At 40.1% G+C, this 21,336-nt stretch overlaps 1 protein-coding gene and 1 long non-coding RNA gene across 4 annotated transcripts in view; one reads left to right on the forward strand and one right to left on the reverse strand.

Moving 5' to 3' along the window:
- The window catches only part of LOC126379054 (uncharacterized), a 47,688-nt gene extending 37,723 nt beyond the window's left edge, over positions 1-9,965 (forward strand). The window contains exon 2 of the long non-coding RNA XR_007568233.1: positions 9,920-9,965. This is a non-coding gene — a long non-coding RNA (uncharacterized LOC126379054). The remainder of the gene's footprint in view (positions 1-9,919) is intronic.
- Positions 1-21,336, reverse strand: part of LOC126378823 (coiled-coil domain-containing protein 186) — an 86,832-nt gene that overhangs the window by 60,003 nt on the left and 5,493 nt on the right. For 2 of the 3 annotated variants that reach the window (XM_050027247.1, XM_050027246.1), the window contains 9 exons: positions 20,258-20,367; positions 18,272-18,431; positions 16,266-16,403; positions 15,479-15,580; positions 14,321-14,411; positions 13,271-13,365; positions 11,086-11,292; positions 8,579-8,725; positions 2,269-6,414 (listed from right to left, as the gene is read on the reverse strand). In XM_050027247.1, coding sequence (XP_049883204.1) covers positions 6,337-6,414; positions 8,579-8,725; positions 11,086-11,292; positions 13,271-13,365; positions 14,321-14,411; positions 15,479-15,580; positions 16,266-16,403; positions 18,272-18,431; positions 20,258-20,367 — 1,128 coding nt within the window. In that variant the 3' untranslated portion in view covers positions 2,269-6,336. Of the gene's footprint in view, positions 1-2,268; positions 6,415-8,578; positions 8,726-11,085; positions 11,293-13,270; positions 13,366-14,320; positions 14,412-15,478; positions 15,581-16,265; positions 16,404-18,271; positions 18,432-20,257; positions 20,368-21,336 lie in introns of those variants that run through there. The other variant, XR_007568143.1, reaches the window with a different exon arrangement.

The following is a 21,336-nucleotide window of genomic DNA, read 5'->3' on the forward strand; positions in this document are numbered from 1 at the left end:
ACGATGAATGATGAAACCCCACTCTCGGAGCAGACTCCTACTCCGAACCCCAAACGAATTAACTCAAAAGTCCGCATAAACATTCGAGTTACAAAGCGGCTTGTTGGCACGAAGCGAAAATAGATAAGTACACTTTGTTTATTGAATATTCCGATATTATTGAATATTCCGATATAATATAACACTGTCACGAATGTTTTCCGACTAACTTAATGCGATCATTAATCACAAAACACCACTTCGTATTGATTATTTAGATTATTCAATGAAGAAAGCAACCGTTCCGTTCCCGCCAAAAAGTCTAAACCATAAACGAACAAAGCATAAACATAGGCAGATAGATATGTAACTATTCAGTGTGCTAGTGACATCGTAACGAATACTCAGGGGGATGATTCAGACCACGATTCTGGGTTAATATCAAGTGGAATTTTCCGTCGCAAAATTCATGAAAATTTTAGTATTTTTTTTTTTACTTATTTTCCGATCCATACTTTTGCGGCGGAAATTACTACTTGATATCGACTCAGAATCATGGCCTGAATTATCCCTCAAAGTTTTCGTTACGATGTCACTAACACCCTGTATACCTTCTCCTCGCCATGTTTAAGTCCCAGGTAAAAGGAGGCGAGACTATTGCCATCAACCGGACACAAATCGTGGAAACCACGTGATATCAATTACTATCCCAGGGGCGTAGGGGGCAAGTTTTTGCTCATCACAAAATTGATTAACGAGGGACTTTCCAGGCTTCATTCACCAAAAAGAATATAGACGTTGTTCAGTTTAAAGACGACTGCTTCGCTGAACACCCAAAGTGTGCTCCTGGTGGTAGAACGAGTAAATTTTGTATGATCCGTAGTGCTCCTTTGGTGGTTTGGTGGAGCACATCTTATGTCGTTATATTTATGGTTCCACTTTACCCCTACAAAGGATGGAACACATGATGACTATTTTATTTGCACTTGACTCTGAAGAGTACTTCAAATAAGTTATAGTATCTCTACAATAAAATCTACTTAGATAGAACTACTAATTTGCATAGTCTTTGTTATCATCAGTCAATGTCAGTGATATTAATATAATTGCAATATTTCAAGTACATATTTCATTTTAGTAGTCCCTCCAATGTGTTCATAACTTAAAAGGAGCACGACAGGTGTTAAGTACCTTCCTACTTGCTGGGTTGTTTGCTTGGTGAAATTAATAATAACTCCAAAATAAGTCTTCAACACGATTATAATCAATTCTTCGTAATACAAAATTTGGTTTCACTTGTTTTCAACGGACACTGGATGGCAACTGGCCATGTAGGGAACTAGCGGGGAGAGGCGCGCGGGCGCGGGTTGCAGTGCGCAGGCGCGGTACGGCGGCGGCGGGGCGGTGCGACGGCGGCGTGTGCGACGACGGTGAGTATATATACTTTATAACTTTAGCTATGTATATTTTTGTTCTTTACTAATTTTAATCTTTTTCTTTTCAGGTTTTCTTTCTTACAGGTATTTTCTTCTCTTGTGTTAACAACAGGTAACTCAAAAGTTTCCCTTCTGTACCACTAAAGGGGCACAACAGAGCATTAGAATTTACCCGTTCTACCACCAGGAGCACACTTTGGGTGTTCAGCGGAGCAATCGTCAGTTTAAACGTGATAATCACCTATTTTCTTATTACTCGGGTACGGTCACAAGTACTAATATGTATACACTTTGAAACCATGTCATATTAACTTTTTTGACAAATTAAACCGTAAGTCTCATTAAATCTCAAATGTGATAGTGCGACAGGGTTCTAAAGTTGGTATACGATATTGCTCATGACTGTACATAATTATTCCAAAATACAATGTAATGCCAGAAGCATACAGGGTGTTAGTGACATCGTAACGAAAACTTTGAGGGGTGATTGAGGCCATGATTCTGAGATGATATCAAGTGGAATTTTCCGTCGCAAAAGTATGGAATTGAAAATAATTAAAAAAAAACACAAAAAAAATCAGGAATATTCGGACTGAAAATTCCACTTGATATCAACTCAGAATCATGGTCTGAACCATCCCCCTCAGTATTCGTTACGGTGTCACTAACACCCATACCTACTTGTATGGCTACCGTATGTACTTGTCTGGGGTGTAATTGACATCGTAACGAATACTGGGGGGGATGATTCAGCTGATTATTCTGAGTTAATGTCAAGTGGAATTTTTCATCGCAAATGTATAGAATTGAAAAAAAATAAAAAAAAACTAAAAAAAATCATGAATTTTGCGACGAAAAATTCCGCTTGATATTAACTCAGAATCATGGCCTGAATCATCCCCCTGAGTATTTGTTACGATGTCACTAACACCCTGTATATAAAAATAATTGTTGCTTGATATTTGGATCACATTATGTATAGAATTATGTTGCTACCTATACTGTTTATTTATTTTGATCAGAATAATAATGGGTGGAAGGTGTAATTGTGCTTGGGCGTAATAAAAAGGGTTATCATTTATACCCAAAAACAAAGATGAAAGACGCATATGTCTGTTATCTATGAAATTAGAAGGTAAAAACTGTACAGCGCCATCTATGAGGATTTTGAGGAACGTGCCCTGAAAAGTCCCTGATTAAGACATTTATCAATACATTTGATCGAACATATAATTCAGTAAATAAAAATAGAATCTCAATCATAGTAATTACAATTTAAAGCTTTTTACAATTAGGCGAACTTAAACGTAAACGCGATGAGTTTCCACGAGCGACACCATTTTGGGAATATTTCCGACAGAAAAAAAACACAATTTATATTAAAAGAGCTTTATTAACTAGCCTTTAGGTAGATAGATCCCTTGCCCAGGGATACGGGTGAAGACCTCAACGGTTGCAGAGGCGGAGATGGGAGCCATCGGTACGGCAATGCAGGACGGAAGGGGCGCGTCACAGGGGCTGTAACCTGGAACCTGACAGAAGGCAGCAGTAACTGTCAGTACTATTCAGAGGCGGAGGACAGGAGTCCTAGTAGGGCTTTGTAATAGACTACTCTGGGCGCTATCCCACTCGCGTCAGACAGAGTACTGCGGAGCGGAAGGCAGGAGGGAAACAAAAGTAGCATGGAGAATGCTACACAGACAAGAGCGTGACTTTTTTAATTGGCGTAGTCAGAAAAATATCCATCGCAAGATGAACTAAGTACCCACACCTCACCGAGCTTTTTAGTAGAAATGCTGATTATGGCGAAAGAAACTTAGATTTACTTTAGTGTGACTGTTTTTAAAATATTCCCGTCCTTTACTCACAATAAGTGCAAGACAGAGACAGAGCTAGTTTTAAAACTATTTTAAACAAAATCGCTCATGGAAACCCAACAATCACAAAATCAGCTATCGCACGTACATAATAAGGTACATAGTTTCATATGCCACGCAAATTTGCACTTTACGTTCATAGGAAGAAAGATTTGTTACACATTTCGGTACTCGTATCTTAGAGAGAAAGGAGTTTAGTTTAAAGATTTAGAAATAACAGTAATTATCAATTTGAACTACGTCTGGTCGCACCGCATCGCACTTTCCTATGCTTCTTTTTCTGTCATTCAGAACTGCCATTGGTTAGAGCGAGATCGCAATGCGACTGGTACGCCGTATCCGCCCCGTGCGTTCGCACTATCTCGCTCTAGCCAATGACGGTTCTGAGTGGCAGAAAAGGATAGAAGCGCGGTGGTGGTGCGGCCAGAGGTTAGTTCACCCCATGGTATAAGAAGACCAGGGCGCTTAGCACCGTAAGCACGCGACTCTTTCTCGCCGCGACAGAGATCGTCTGTCTCTTTCTGTGCAGTACTGTGAGAGAGAGACGGGTGCTTACGGTGCTAAGCCCGCAGGTATGCTCAACCTATGACAAGCCGCCGTTGCTAGCCCATTGATGACGTAAGTGTTACCATTAAATTGGTATCTCCAACGTTCCAAGAACGTAAATTATGTGACTGACTAATGTATTGAATTACTATTACTAAAACGCTACCTACTCCATTTGTCCCCCTCTCGGAGAACCTTCCACCGGGTTATGAGCACCAGGCCGACCTGGAAATCTTTAAATAGACTCCGCACACAGGTTGGCTGAAGTAAAGATAACCTGTCCAGGTGGGGTTTTCTCATCGGATCGGATCTGAGCTGCGTGTGTGGTGTTACGCCACAGTTATGGCTCATCTGATAACTTGCCCCGCGTGCCCTGATACCTGCACGCGAGAGGGGCTGATGAGTGCCACCGAGGATGCTGTTCGAGTGGCGGATTACTGGGCTGAAGAAATCTAATGCCATCGAAACGACAAGAAGAAGAAGATTACTAAAATGATTAAAACTGTAAGTAAATCTTTTACTAGAAGTTCAAAATTTCCATGGAAAGTAAATATAAAAACATTGGTCGGGACAACGAAATAGCAACGCAGGGTGGGATGACGTCAGCTGGGCTAACCTTAAAATGTTATCTGTCATTTTTGAGCATACCTGGTTTTCTTATACCATGGTTCACCCTAAAGCTGCTCGTTTACTTGAAGGGAATCGTAGTTTAAAGCTGTTGAAAGGTTTTTTCGTCGAAGACAAAGTAAAGAGATGTTTTTTATCATCAAACAGACACTCAAGAACCACGTTACACCAAAAGACAATATACAAAGTATAATTAAATAAAAATAAATCAGAAAATACTTGAGAAAGAATACTTAATGATAATAGGATCGATATAATAGACCACACATGCAGGCCTAGCACGCTGTGTAAAGGGCTTATTACACGCATGCGTCAAGGTTACGGGTTACCATGGTAACTCCCTACCAACTCCCGTTTCCCGATCAGCTGTAGTCTAATAGCAAATCGGCGTAACCATGGTAACCAACCGTGACGTGAAGAAGGTTAAACAAAGGAAAATCTGTACAGCGCCATCTATATTGTCTTTGAGGAAAGTAGCCTGGGAAGTCCTTCAAACATGACGTCATTCATCATCACCAGCCCAATAACGTCCCCACTGCTGGGGCACGGGCCTTCCCTATGGATGGATAGGGAGATCGGGCCTTAAACCACCACGCGAGCCCAGTGCGGATTGGTGGTTATTAACGACTGCTAATGCAGCCGGGACCAACGTCTTAGCGCGCCTTCCGAAGCATGGAGGAGCTCGAGATGACAACTTTTTTATGTGGTCACCCATCCTATGACCGGCCTTTGCGAAAGTTGCTTAACTTCAACAATCGCAGACCGAGCGCGTTTACCGCTGCGCCACCGAGCTCCTCAATGACGTCATTATTTTCGTATTATTATGTTGGCCTGAAAAGTCCTTACCAAACAAAGGACAGTCTCACAAAGTGATTTCGACAATCACCCGATTGTTCGGAAAAGTAAGATGATTCCGTGCTTCGGAGCGCACGTTAAGCCGTTGGTCCCGGCTATTAGCCGTAAAAACACCTCCACCAACCCGCATTGGAGCAGCGTGGTGGAGTATGCTCCATACCCCCTCCGGTTGATTGAGGGGAGGCCTGTGCCCAGCAGTGGGACGTATTAAGGCTGTTTATGTTATGTATGTTATGTATTATGTTGGCAGTATGATCGACTCCAGCGAGTAAAGTCCTCAAGTCGAAGGCGTAAATGTCGACTTCAAATACCAAAATGCTCAGCTGAGGCCAAGTCGAGTGAAGAAAGATTTAACATTTTAGAATACGGGTGTTAAACCTTATATCTTTGAGGTTAAGGTAACGTCTAATGTGATCTATTAAATTGACCTTAGCAAAAACAATTTGACGAACCAAAATTTAAACATAGGCGGGTTATTAACGAATTTTTTTTGGAATGTTTTTTTCTGCTCTCACTGGCATTGGCATTAATTAATTTTAATTTTATTATTTATTTAATTTAATATTTTATTTATTTAGTTTCGCTTTCATTCTTTATTATTTTTTGATATATTTTTAAACTTGATAGTGATAGTACTCTTATATTTATTAAATATAATGGCCCCGATTCCTGCAGACACGTTCTAATTTTACTTTTAGTTATACCTGTCATTTTCTTATCCGCCGAAAAGGAAAGGGACGGATGATTGACAGCTCTCATTTTAGAAAGAACGAGTAAATGAATGAATAACCCGGGCGAATCAAAAAGGTATCTCGCTGGTATGCAAGCCGGTTGTCGTGTGTAAAATTTTTATACGGCTGTTTTAGAATTGTGTTTAAAATTGACGTGTGTTCCATAAATTTTATGCCTGTCGATTACTTGTCCCTTTCTTTTACAGCAGATAAGAAAATGACAGGTATAACTTAAAATAAAATTTGACGGCGTCTGCAGGAATTAGCACCATTGTTTTAATATATTTACGATTTGTTTTCTGTGTTGATTTTCATTTGTTCTTTTAGCCTGGCGATCTCTTCGCCTAACGTGTCCATGTTTTCCTGCAAACAAACACAAATTATTACAATCCTGTCGATTCCTATATCATCTTTGTCGCGGACAGCGCCATCTAGCGCGCATTTTTTGAACCTTCAGTTCATTTAGTACGTCATATGTCAAAGATTTAAAAATAATAATAAATGATAATAAATATTTTTATTTCCTTCACAACATGATACAAGGTGTACATTAGACATTAGATTAAACAAAAACAGGTGATCATGTGTAAAGGCTGGAACCTAAACTAGGATACCCTGTATTATAGGATTCCAGGCCTCCACCTCCCGATCAGCAGTCATAATGGGTAGCCATACTTACAACCTTGAAAGATTATTTATCATGTTCTAATTATTATGTATGCCGTGTGTGTATGAGTGTGTGTGTGTGTATGTGTGAATGTGTGTCTGTGAGTGAGTGTGTGTGTGCGTGTGTATGTGTGTGAGTGCGAATTGTGTGTGTGTGTGTGTGTAAGTGTGTGTGAGATAGAGAGAGTGTGTGTGTGTAAATGCGTGTATGTGTGAGTTAGTGTGAGGGTATGTGAATGCGAGCAATTTTCTTAGAGTGTGTGTTACTTAATAGTACTTTTTGCAAGTACCTAACTATGATAATACCGCTAGCAAGTTTTCTGTTTCGTTATAGGTCAGCCTGAGTAGCCATTCTGTGACAGCTCTTTTACAGTTAGCCCTGTTCATTGGATATATATTTAGTAGTTGAGTTGCCAAATTATAGAGTCGACCGCCCTGAAAGCCGATAAATCTTTTTGCAAAGCTCGTCCTGGTAGACGTAGAAGGGCAAACAGCGTATTTTCTTCTAGATGTAGAAACTAATACGTCTGTCGTAAATTCTAACTGAGCGTGTTGCCTAAGTATAACTGATAAGACAAAAAGTTGTACATTTAGAACTCTGCTCTCTCCATACAAGTCCTCCGTTGGATACATCCGTGGTCTAAAATGGCATATTTTTAATATTAATCGTTGTGCTCTCTCAAGTTCCTCGAGATGGGTTTTAGCTGCACCTCCCCACGATGATACACAATATGACAGCACAGACTGACAGAGAGTTAGATAAATAGTGTTAATAAGATTCTTATCTGCTACATACCTGAGCTGTTTAAAAACAAATGAGAGCTGTCGCACTTTTTTAGCCATATAATGAATGTGATCATCAAAAGTCAGGTTGTTGTCAATCATAATACCCAAAAATGGAACGAAGTAATCGGGAACATCAAGAGATGTCGCTCAAAACTGACGCAAAAACTAAACGACTAGCAAAATGGACTGCAATGACGTAAACGTGTATTATTTTTCCGCTCTCGATTAATCATAATCTAAGAATAATAAACCTAATCACATACATATATTACTCCATATATTACTTTATATTTCTTCAATCATGAAAGACTACACTGAGCCGTAACTCCCCATAAACACACCTAGGACACTCTAAACAAAAATCACGTTCATACCGTGTGCCGCTTTACCGCATAAGTGCGAGCGAGACAGACAGTTTTCGCTCTCCCCCTTGCTCCTTAGCGGTTTACAGCCATTTAAGACTAGTCAGACTCGTGAGTGTACTTTTGTCCAACCTGTACGTAGTACCGCACACACGCACGCACTCACATACGCACGCACGCACTCACGCTCGCACGCACGCACACGCACACACACACATTTATGTTTCATATGATTATACTACGTTCAGTTAGTATTTTTGTAGAGGGTATATTTTTTATTTTTTTTTACATCTAATTCTAATGAAATAAACAAATTAAATATGCAGACAATCCAACTGCCTGGGATTCCTGTCAAAAAATGTTGTCCTCTTCAAGGCTATCAGAAATCAAAAATCATTTATTCGCTTAGGATAGGTAGGTACAGAGTCACAATATGGTATAAAGCAGTGTTACAGCATCTCTATCCTGCTAATTATTATTAGCATGCAAATGTCGAAAATTCAAAAATTCTCTAATACTATAAAAACTATTAGTAATTAGCCATTGGCGTAATTTTAAAGTCATAACTTTAGTGGGTCCGTTTTTAAATTTATCAGGTATCTTATTGTATACTTTTATGCACATGAGGATTTTATGAGGACTTTCTAAACAAAGTGTAGTTTTTGGACAGTCGCCTAGCCGGTCTACGTCACCTCCAAGTATGTCCAGCTCACCTTGAGAGTGATGTTCTTCAACAGCGCGTCCTCTAACACGGCTTGTAGCTTCGAGTTCATCTCCAGCGACAGTTCGAGCGTCATGCCACCCGCGTCACCGCCCCACACTGCGGCCATCGCGCCTCCGCCCAGCCGGGCTATCTCTTTCTACAAAACATGACAAATTAATGTTCATTATTCAAGAACGCTACCAGTGGTTGAGCGTTGTTCTCACGATCCGGAGGTTCCGGGTTCGAATCCCGGTGAGGACAAATAAGTTTGTGCTCCCTAGTTTGGTAAGGACATTACAGGCTGATCACCTGAAAGTCCAAAAGTTAGATGAACCGTACTTGGGAAGGCACGTTAAGCCGTTGGTCCCGGTTATTACTTACTAATGTAAGTACGTAGTCGTTACATGAGCCATGTCAGGGGCCTTTGGCGGCTTTGTATTGTATTGTATTATTTAGATTTTTTTTTTTTAGTATTTTTGGGGCACAGCTGAAAATCAGCGTTGTGGTTCTCCCTCAATGTCGGAGTGTCACAGCATATTGCTGAGCTGACGCCCCTTTTTAGAAATAAGTAACGAGAAAATAGGTAATTGGGTCATGTACTAGAATCAAGATAATTTATGCAATTCTGGTCAGTAAATAAAGACAGATCTAAAACCAACGAAAAACATTTTCTTTTTGATATTTAACTTATTTATGAATTTTAATCAAGAAAAACGTAATAATAAGTTCGGCATTTTATCACGTTTTTCGATGACGTCACAGTGTGCTTTTTCATACAATTTCCTTAGTAAATTCGTGTTTTGACGTTTAGTAAAAAGTTACTGATTTGACTAGTTGGAAACTAGCCAATTATCACGTTAAAGCTGTACATCGGTATCTATTTTGTTTTTGGTGAAGGTGGCCTGGAAAGTCCCTTATTGGGTATATCAAATAACAATCAAATAGGTTTTGTTACCTTCGTGAGCTTCCGTTTTGGCTATGAGCAGCATAGAAATATACAATACAATTTAACATATTAATGGCCCCGATTCCTGCAGACACCGCCTAATTTTAATTTAAGTTATATCCGTCATTTTCATATCCGTCGAAAAAGAAAGAGACGGATGATTCACAGCTCTTAATTTTAGGAAGAATGAGTAAATGAATGAATAACCCGGGCGAATCAAAAAGGTATGTCGCTGGTATGCAATCCGTTTGACGTGCTGTCTACTTACCTGTGTCGGGTTATTGACTGATGTAAAATTTTTAGACGGTTGTTTTAGATTTGTCCTTAAAATTGACGTGTGTTCCATAAATTTTATGCTTGTCGATTACCCGTCCCTTTCCTTTTCGGCGGATAAGAATATGACAGATATAACTTAAAATAAAATTAGATGGTATTTACAGGAATTAGCACCATTATCACCTTATAATAATAATAATAATAAAAAGTTTATTTCGGACTTATAAAAAAAAACATCCATATTTGTTAGTAACATTACAAACTTAAATCTAGTATTAGTAACAAATAAGTAATCGAGGCCGGTTGGACCCCCGATGGCGGCAGACTATATTTGTTTGACTGCGTGCAGTCGTATCCATCGGGCCAGCAACCGTGAGTCCCACCGGTCCGCCAACGCGCGCAGTATGGCTTATAGTGAAACACAAAACGCCTATTTCACGAGCTGCGGGCCTAGCACCGTAAGCACGCGACTCTTTCTCGCCTCGACATACGTCACCCGTCACTCTCTCACAGTACTGCACAGAGAGAGACAGACGATCTCTGTCGCGGCGAGAAAGAGTCGCGTGCTTACGGAGCTAGGCTCGCAGCTCGTGAAATATACAATGCAATTGTATTGTATTGTATATTTATAATTATGATTGTTAATTTAACAATGTTTTGTTGCCAATTGTTAATTTAGCATATTATTGGTGCTAATTCCTGTAAATACCATCTAATTTTATTTTAAGTTATATCTGTCATTTTCTTATCCGCCGAAAAGAAAAGGGACGGGTAATCGACAAGCATAAAATTTATGGAACACACGTCAATTTTAAGAACAAATCTAAACCAACCGTCTAAAAATTTTACATCAGTCAATAACCCGACACAGTTAAGTAGACAGCACGTCAAACGGATTGCATACCAGCAACGTACCTTTTTGATTCGCCCAGGTTATTCATTCATTTACTTATTCTTCCTAAAATTAAGAGCTGTGAATCCTCCGTCCCTTTCCTTTTCGACGGATATGAAAATGACGGATATAACTTAAAATAAAATTAGGCGGTGTCTGCAGGAATCGGGGCCATTATCACCTTATAGTGAAACACAAAACGCCTATTTAATTAAATGTTCAGTTGAGTTAAAAAATAATAATAATAAGAAATTTAATTTTCTTATATATTTCTTATATTATTTTTTTCTTTCATATTTTTTTTTCTTATATTTTTTTAATATTGTTTTCGCACTTTGAAATGGTAAAAGAAAAAGAAATAACAAAAGCTATAAAAAGAAATGTATGAGTGTGTGTTATGTACCTTATGAGCGTCGCTGTGCGGCGAGGCGACGGCCCCCGCCGGCAAGGAGCACAGCAGCTGCCGCAGCAAGCGCGCCTTGCCTCGCAGCTCCACCGTCAGCTGGCGAGAATGCTCCTCAAGGAACTCGCAGCGCTCTGCCCTCCTAGCCGCTGCCCGCTGGAGCGACACTATGCGCTCGATTAGCTGCTGCCTGTCTGGCTCGCGAACCTACAATGATTTAGGCGGTTTATATAAATCTGACGGTCTAAACACGCCACATTGAAGCAACTCACCTACAAAAGTAATTGTAGTGTTTACATAAGTTCATAAATTACATCGTATTGTAATACACGTAGGTATAATTAAATATATAATGGTGCTAATTCCTGTAAATACCATCTAATTTTATTTTAGGTTATATCTGTCATTTTCTTATCCGCCGAAAAGGAAAGGGACGGGTAATCGACAAGCATAAAATTTATGGAACACACGTCAATTTTAAGCACAAATCTAAAACAACCGTCTAAAAATTCGCCCGGGTTATTCATTTATTTACTCATTCTTCCTAAAATTAAGAGCTGTCAATCATCCGTCCCTTTCCTTTTCGGCGGATAAGAAAATGACAGGTATAACTTAAAGTAAAATTAAGAGATGTCTGCAGGAATCGGGGCCAATATATGTATTATAAAATACTTCTATCGTATGGGTTGAATTACCAACCTCATCAAACCTGGTGTGAAAACTGTCAAAATGACTAGTTGGAAATTAGCCTATTTAGTGTATTTGCTTCAATATAACATAAATAAATATCTGCTCATTGCCACACACTACGTCTTCACTCCACCCCCGTACGGTCGCGAGCATTAATATGTATACACTTTGGTACCATGTCACATTAACTTTTTTGACAAATTAAACTGTGAGTCTCACTAAATGTCAAATATGTTAGTGCGACAGAGTCCTAAAGTGGATACATTATATTGCTCATGACTGTACATACTTATACAGTTTACTTTTTAATTGTGGCCACCGCGTAGTGCATTGCCCGAGACGACAGAATATATATGTGAATCAATTATATCAATTCAAGTATTTTAAGTAACGGCCTCCGTGGTCCAGTGGTTGAGCGTTGGGCTCACGATCCGGAGGTCCCGGGTTCGAATCACAAAAATCACTTTGTGATCCCTAGTTTGGTTATCATCTGATTGTCCGAAAGTAAGATGATCCGTGCTCCGGAAGGCACGTTAAGCCGTTGCCCCGGTTACTACTTACTGATTTATTTATTTATTTATTTATCTAATGATGATTGATTTATGTGATGTAAGTAAGTAGTCGTTACAAGAGCCATGTCAGGGGCCTTTGGCGGTTCAATAATAATCCTGACACCGAGGTTGATGAGGTTGGTAATCCACCTCACAACCCACACGATAAGAAGACCTGCTCCGACATATGTATGACTAATATCTGAATGTTCTGAGACTTACTAATATAAACTAAATAGAAATGCTAATAAAATTAATATGATCAAGTCTGACCTTAAGAAATATTTTGTGAAACAAACTTGGGTGTTTAATCTGTAAAACATGACAAATTCTGTTAATTAATGAACCTTACCTTTGGCGACAACTGTTCCTGGTAGCGTGAAAATTAGTAACAGCTTTTTAAAATTCTTTCCTGGATTTTATTATTGTTAGATAGAACAGAATCGATACTCTAATCTCGATTGATACATCACTATGATAATTAACGTCACAACACTGGCCACGGCTGATTCATTGTCATAGACAAAATTAAGAAAACATTTCAAAAAATATAAGTGCATATTTCTGTGTCTACTGGAACCAGCTCCAAAATAAAGACGTGGCCTAAAGGTTTTTGTAACCAGGCCAAAAATTACAAAAAAAAATATGTCATAGACAAAAAATATCGGCCTATACACGAAGGGGGCAATGTCAACAGCGCCCCTCGTGCACCCAACTTCACCCCCGATCCGCCATAACACCAAAAAAAGACAAATCAGTGACTTTGACGTTTCTTTAAAAAAAAAACAAAAATAAATGTGAAATAATTTTTTTTTTAATTTTTTGGCCTGGTTACAAAGACCTTTAGGCCAAATGTGAAATAAAGAACTCTTTTCTTTTGCCGTTCTATACGTAGTATTATACCTTATTCTATGACATAGTATGAAGTAAAACTGTCAGGTTACCTGTATGTCGGGCAGCGCGTCGACGGGTGCGTGGCCGTTTTGAAGACGCTCGTCTGTCGCCGCGCTCTCACCGCTGCTCAGGGACGATACTGAACCTGTGTATACCAGCATCTATATACAATGTGTAATTGACACGTGAATACTGAGCGGGATGATTTAGCACATGATTTTGGGTTACGGACGGAAATTTCCACTTGATATTAACTAAAAGTCACATTCTGAATCATCAATATCAGTTTTTGGCATGGTGTCACTAACACCCGTTGTACAATACAATACAATACAAATACACTTTATTGCACCAAACTAAAAATAAATAATTACAAAAAGTCTCTTAATTAAGTACATGGCAAATGGCGGCCTTATCGTTGTACGTAAATATACAGGGTGTTAGTGACAACGTAACGAAAACTTTGAGGAATGATTCGCGGCTACCGTCGCAACAGTATGTAAATGAAAATAATTTAAAAAAAAACGCTTTTACACAGGAAATTCCACTTGATATGAACTCAGAATCATGGTCCCAACGGGTTAAAAAAGGGGTTGAAAGTTTGTATGAAATTTTGTCATTTTACTTTTCGAATTATTTTCGAATTTTATTTATGAATTAAGTAACAATGAGTACGACGTTTGACAGGTTTTATTGATGACGTCATAAGCTAGTCATAAGACAGTATTTCCATCCAAATTCCAAACCAAACTATCGTTTTGACGTTTCGTAAAATGTATCTCATTTGACTAGATTGTCAAGTAGTCTATTACCGAATAGGCTTAAACCAATGATTTTCGAATTCGTGTAAGCTTCTTAAATGATTATCACGTGCTCAAAACATCGTGAGGAAACCCACATTCCAGAGAAATGCACTTTCGGAAGCATGTGACCTAAGCTGTATTGGGCTGGTTTTCCGGGTTGGAAGGTCAGACAGGCAGTCGCTTCTGTAAAAATCTGGACCTGTCAAATCTTCAGGTTCGGTAAGCGGACCCTGTGACAAAGGGATAACGCTAGGGGGATCATGATATTGTCCGACTAATCGGTGCATCTGTAATGACCTGTTCTGGTGGAGGCGGCGTCGGGCGGTGGCAGTTTCGCCTCCAGCTGTTCACAGCGCTTCAGCGCTCGTTGTAGCTCGCGATTTAGTTCCTGCGACAAACACAGTTTCATGCTTTATGTTTTTTGACGCGGTTCGTCAAGAAACGCAACAACAGAAGAAAGAGAAGAAAGGAAAGATAGGTAAATATTACTTGCAATCATGGTACAAGAAAACCTGGTATGCTCAATCCTATAACAAGCCGCCATTGCTAGCCCTCTGATGACGTAAGTGTTGCCATTAAGTTGGTATCTGTAAGTTTCCAAGGGCGTAAATTTTATTATTGAAAATTAAGTGAATTACTGACTAATGTATTTAATTACTATTACTTGTCACATATATATAAAAAAATATTAAAACTGTAAGTAAATCTTTTACTAAAAGTTCAAAATTTCCTTGCAAAGTAAATATAAAAAAAAAACATTGGTCGTGGGTAATTTATTTTTAACGAAATGGCAACTCAGGGTGGGATGACGTCAGCTGGGCTAACCTTGAAATGTTAGCTGTCACTTTTGAGCAGACCTGGTTTTCCATGACTTGCAATTACTATCTGACCTACTTTGTAAAAAAGGGGATTTATACGTCTAGTGATTATTTAGAAGATATGATTGCGTGGGATTATCTGTCTGGGAACTGATGTCAGGCAGCTAAATTACTGAATCGTATAACAATATTTACCGAACTGATACTGTTTTGAACTTATACATTGTAAACTTATGCATTATGATATTTATATATAACGTAAGTTATGCATATTGATGATTATTTCTTCTGACTACTTGTAAGACTGTGTTTAATATTATAAATAAATACCTGCTGGTAAAAAAACATTGGGTTTTTATTTATTATATAACTTTTACCAATATGTGTCGTGAATTATTAATAATTACTACTAAAACATTTCGATCGTTTATTCACATTTACCAAAACATGTGGTTATTATTAATAATTTTGTAAAAATATTAATAATTTTCAATTAATCAGATTTACCGTAACATATATACGTCGCGCTGAGAAAACTTCGTTAGCGCGTTTCAGGACTTATAAGCGCCATCTGTTGAATGTGGACGGAACTAGCTGGTCGACTAGTTAGGTCCGTCACATTGGCAACACTACATACCTTGATAGCGTTGGCGTGTTTCTTCTTCAGCACTCCATTCTCCCCCTTCTCCCATTCCAGCTTCTTGCCCGTCTCGGCCGCTTCTTCTGTCAGCTCTGCCACCTAAACACGTCAAACCAACTGATGTGTAACAAAATTCCACTTAACTTTACAACTATAGAGGTCGAGCCAACTGTGTAGGAGAAAAATCCATTTAAGAAAGATTCATAACTTTTTGGTGCAAGTCCGGAAAATTCCTGTTAAAATCTAATTCAAAAAAGAAGGAAAAATACATAAAAAACCGCAAAAATAACCAAATAATTAGCGTTATTCCGTTGTCACCGGGTCCGCTTACCTAACCTGAACCGGCTATACAGGTTGTGAGAAGCTGCAGTAGTTTTAGGCGGATGAGACGTTCGTTATGTAAAATTGACGATTCAAAGTGTAACTATGTTACCTACTGAATAAAGATATTTTTGAATTTGAATTTGAAGATTTGACAGGTCCGGTTTTTTACAGAAGCGACTGCCTGTCTGACTTTCCAAACCGGGAAGGGAAAACCAGCCCAATTCAGGCTAGGTCACATACATCCAAAAATACATTTCTCGGGTATGTGGGTTTCCTAACGACGTTTTCCTTCACCGCTGAGCACGTGATAATCATTTATGACCCAAACACGAATTCGAAAACAAATTCGACAATCATTGGTTTAGGCCCGTGCTGGATTCGAACCTGCGACCTCAGAGTGAGAGGCATCATGGGCGACTGTAATGATGTATGTTCTCTTTATAAATAAATAAATAGTTACCTTCCTAGCAAGTGCTCGAGTTTCCCGATTGCGTCGCTCTGTCTCCTCGGCTAGAGATTCCTGTAGCCGCGTGCATTCTGCTTCAAGCGAGGATATCCGCTCCCGGAGGCTGGCGTTGTCCAGGGACAGGGCTTGAGCCTGTTGGGTTTTATCAAAATTGGTTAAACAATAAAGAATAAACAGGGTCTTAGTGACTCCGTAACGAATACTGAGGGGGATGATTCAGACCATGATTCTGAGTTGATATCAAGTGGAATTCCCTGTCGGAAAATTGATGAACGTTAAAATGTTTTTTCTTTAATATTTTCAATTCTATACTTTTGCGATGGAAAATTCCACTTGATATTATCTCAAAATAATGAGCTAAATCATCCCCCTCAGTATTTGTTACGATGACACTTACACCCCGTACGGTCACGAGCATTAATATGTATACACTTTGGTACCATGTCACATTAACTTTTTTGACAAATTGAACTGTAAGTCTCACTAAATGTCAAATATGTTAGTGCGACAGAGTCCTAAAGTGGGTACATTATATTGCTCATGACTGTACAAGTACGTACAGGTAGCCATATAATGGCCCCGATTCCTGCAGACATCTCTTATATTTACTTTAAGTTATACCTGTAATTTTCTTATCCGCCGCAAAGGAAAGGGACGGATGATTGACAGCTCTTAATTTTAGGAAGAATGAATGAGTAAACAACCGACAGAGGGATTGTGTCCTCTAACATGATGGACTAATGTTATGGGCGATAGGCTGATCCCTTATCACCATAAGGTTCATCATATCCAGCTTACGACATCGTATCAACAGTGGCTGCAAGTTGTCTTTGATTACTTGTGGCTCTGCCCACCCCATTAGGGATTACGGGCGTGAGTTTATGTATGTATGTATGTATGTATGAGTAAACAATGAATAACCCGGGCGAATCAAAAAGGTATCTCGCTGGTATGCAAACCGTTTGACATGTGCTGTCAACATAATTCTGGCGGGTTATTGGCCAATGCAAAATTGGCCAATAACCCGCCAGAATTATGATTTTTAGACGATTGTTTTAGATTTGTGCTTAAAATTGACTTGAGTGTGTTCCATAAATTTTATGCTTGTCGATTACCCGTCCCTTTCCTTTTCGGCGGATAAGAAAATGACAGATATAACCTAAGATAAAATTAGATGGTGTTTACAGGTATTAGCACCAATATTTATTTATTAATTTAATATTTATTTTTATATTAGTAAGTACTACGCCGTTCTAACCGCACTAGACGTGTCCCTGGGCATCTCCAGGATTATGTGCTAGACTGATTCGTTAGTCGGGCGGGAAGAATGTCGTGAATAGGCTAGTTTCCAACTAGTCAAATCAGTTACTTTTTACTAAACGTCAAAACACGAAATTACTATGGAATTTGTAAGAAAAAGCACACTGTGACGTCAAAGGAAAACGTGACAAAATGTCGGACTTATTATTACGTTTTTCTTGATTAAAATTCATAAATAAGTTTAATAGAAAAAATAAAATGTTTTTCGTTAGTTTTAGATGTGTCTTTATTTAGTAATCAGAATTTCATAATTTATCTTGAACCTAGTACACGACCCAATTGTCTGTGTCTAATGTTGTCAGGCATCACATTATCAGTGTCAGTCAGTATTTTAAGTTGAATAAATTGTAATAAATAAAGACATTAATATGGGATCAACTTTCGCAAAGGCCAGTCATAGGATGGGTGACCACAAAAAAAAAAGTTTTCATCTCGAGCTCCTCCGTGCTTCGGAAGGCACGTTAAGCCGTTGGTCCCGGCTGCATTAGCAGTCGTTAATAACCATCAATCCGCAGTGGGCCCGCGTGATGGTTTAAGGCCCGATCTCCCTATCCATCCATAGGGAAGGCCCGTGCCCCAGCAGTGGGGACGTTAATGGGCTGATGATGATGATCGTGCCTTCGGAGATACAGGTGATCCAGCCATAGTGTCTTGCTGTGTCATGCTACGTAGTGCAATACCTTGTTCTCGTGGTCGCTGGTGGCGGCCCGCTGCTGCACGTGCTGCGCCGTGAGCCGCGCCGCGTGCTCGAGCGCGGCCGCCTCCCTGCGCGCGCAGGTCTCGGCGCGGGCGCGCTCGCGGGACAGGGCCTCCTCTGCCTGCGATGCGCGCTCCGTTTCCCTATTCATACGAATATAAACATACTTATTATTAAACAGAAGCGGTGTGCGGTGTGAAGTTGAGTGATAGAGTGAGAAACAGTGTGATAAGACAGAGATGTGGTGTAAAAGATGATATAGTGACTAGGATTGAGAAGGGGATGTTAGGTTGGTTTGGACACGTAGAGCGGATGAAGGGTAATAGAATTGCAAAAGCGGTATATATTGAAGAAAGATGAAGATTGAAGAAAGTTGATGGTAGGGCTGGCAGAGGAACACCGAGAAGGACTTACGATGACCAAATTGGAGATGTCCTTAGAAAAGGTTCAACACGATCTACTCTGAACCGGCGTGCGTGTATGAAGCGATTGACGAATATGGAGGAAGCAAGAAAAGTGTGTCAGGATCGAAGCAAATGGAATTCTATAGTCTCTGCTTACCCCGGTGGGAAATAGGCGTGAGTTTATGTATGTATGTATGTATTATTAAACAGAACCACTAGGGGGTTAAAATGGTAATATCGAAGCAATTCATCTCATCAACAGCTTATATACGTCCCACTGCTGGGCACAGGCCTCCCCTCAATCAACCGGAGGGGGTATGGAGCATACTCCACCACGCTGCTCCACTGCGGGTTGGTGGAGGATTCATCTAAGAATAAGAATAAAATAAATTTATTGCCAGTAACAATTACATTTGCTATAAGTACTAGGTAATTATGAATATTACGAATACGGGCAAAAGGAAATGGCTCAGCTTGTGCTGTGATGGAGCCATGCTATGGCGCCATCCAGCGCTGGTTTTCAGTAATTTACTCTTCCTGGGATATTGAAGCATTATTGCTATTTGACATGTGCGTGCATTGCGCACTTGCTTTTATGTGCGCAAATGTCAAATTGCAATATTGCTCTCTTAGATGAATTTCTTCGATGTGGGCTTTTTAACCCTAAAGTTCGGTACAATTAGTGAGCACATGCCCGCAAGCTTTACTAACAAGACTGGCTATACAGGGTGTTAGTGACATCGTAACGAATACAGAGGGGGATGATTCAAAGCATGAATGCGAAGGCGAAGTAATTCAACGAAAAAAACTTTCTCTCTCTTGCTCTTTCAGGGCAAGAGTTTTTTTTTTAACGTGACTTATTGTAGATTTGCCGCAGATGGCATTAACTACTTGGCCGGACAAATGGGGAGCGCTTAAGGCTCTCACCCGGTACAATGTTTAAGACAACAGGCCTGAGGGTGCCCAGTTGGGCGCGAACCTCGGCTCAGGGCGTCGTCTGAGAGGAAAAATATTTGAAAGAATTAATCGACCCTAGTGGGTCGATAGCGATAAGCGCTGAATGAGGGAAATCGTCGACCACGCCGGCGGAGTCGGTATCGGAGTCCTGAAGTGTTTGGTGTCGCGAACTGATTGGCTGCCTCTATGGCTAGAGTAATCGGGTCGTCGGGATCGTATATTACGTCCTTCGGACAGGCAAGGGTGAAGGCGCTTTTCCTGCAGGCATAACTTGGAAGTGGTTTTCTTATTCTCCTTATATGTATTATATTGTATAGGCTATTTGTATGTATGTATGTTTATTTATATTTTTTATATTATTTCTTTAGATAAGTATATATTATTTATTATTTTTTTGTTATGTTGGTGTCATGATGTTTATTGCTCCAAGCCCTTGCTCCAATGAATAATCTTCTTTCACCCTAAGGTTGCCTGGCAGAAATTGCTGTTTAGCAATAAGGCCGCCTATTGTGCTTATGTTTTATTCATATGTTTATGTCCTTTGTATATGTTGTTGTGCAATAAAGTATTATTGATAGATTGATTGATTGAAAAAAAAAACAACATACCTCTGTAACTGACCGCTGAGCGTGTCGGCCAGCGCGGCCTGCGCCCGGAGCGCGGCCAGCTCCGCCGCCTCCTCCTCCAGACGCAGGTTGCTGGCCTTCAGGGAACTCACCTGTAATACCAATACGTAAGCATAGAATAAGGACCACGTGACCACGGGACTACGTGGAGGACCTCGGTGGCGCAGCGGTTAACGCGCTCGGTCTGCGATTGTTGAAGTTAAGCAACTTTGGCAAAGGCCGGTCATAGGATGGGTGACCACAAAAAAAAAGTTTTCATCTCGAGCTCCTCCGTACTTCGGAAGGCACGTTAAGCCGTGGGTCCCGGCTGCATTAGCAGTCGTTAATAACCATCAATCCGCACTGGGCCCGCGTGATGGTTTAAGGCCCGATCTCCCTATCCATCCATAGGGAAGGCCCGTGCCCCAGCAGTGGGGACGTTAATGGGCTGATGATGACTACGTATAGAACGGCAACTCTCCGCCCCCCACCAACGGCTGTGCTAGGTTTACCCCCCCCCCCCCCAGACTGCTCCACTGCGGGTTGGTGGAGGTGTTTTACAGCTAATAGCCGGGACCAGCGGCTAAACGTGCTCATGTGACTCAACACAAAATAACCTTATCTTTGTTTCTATTCTGTTTGTATTTTTCTGCGCCAATGAAGGCTTCCAAAGGTTTTACGATGGCGGACAGCCGAAATCTTTCTAGAGTAGATTATATGATGTTTTTGCAAATGACAACTTTAATGATGCTGAAATCAAGGGAGCAATAGTGTTGTTTTCACGAGACGCTTATGTAGAACCTAGGCTTGTTGGGATTTTTCATAACCCTTTCATAACATTTTTCTAGACAGTAACAAAATTCTATCTTCAGAAGGAGTGGAATTCTCTGCCGTCTTCTGTATTTCCGAATGCATATAACCCGGTTGCTTTCAAGGCCAGAGTGAACAGGCACCTTCTGGGCGAGCTCCACCAAAGGCCTCTTCAATGCCTTCGGCCAAACTGGGGCCAAGAACAAACCCATCAAAGGTAAAAAAAGAATCATGTTTTCAAATATATTTTTTTCTATCTTCTGGTAGAAAAA

Source organism: Pectinophora gossypiella, chromosome 27, assembly GCF_024362695.1.
Source record: "Pectinophora gossypiella chromosome 27, ilPecGoss1.1, whole genome shotgun sequence".
Taxonomy (NCBI): Eukaryota; Metazoa; Arthropoda; class Insecta; order Lepidoptera; family Gelechiidae; genus Pectinophora; species Pectinophora gossypiella.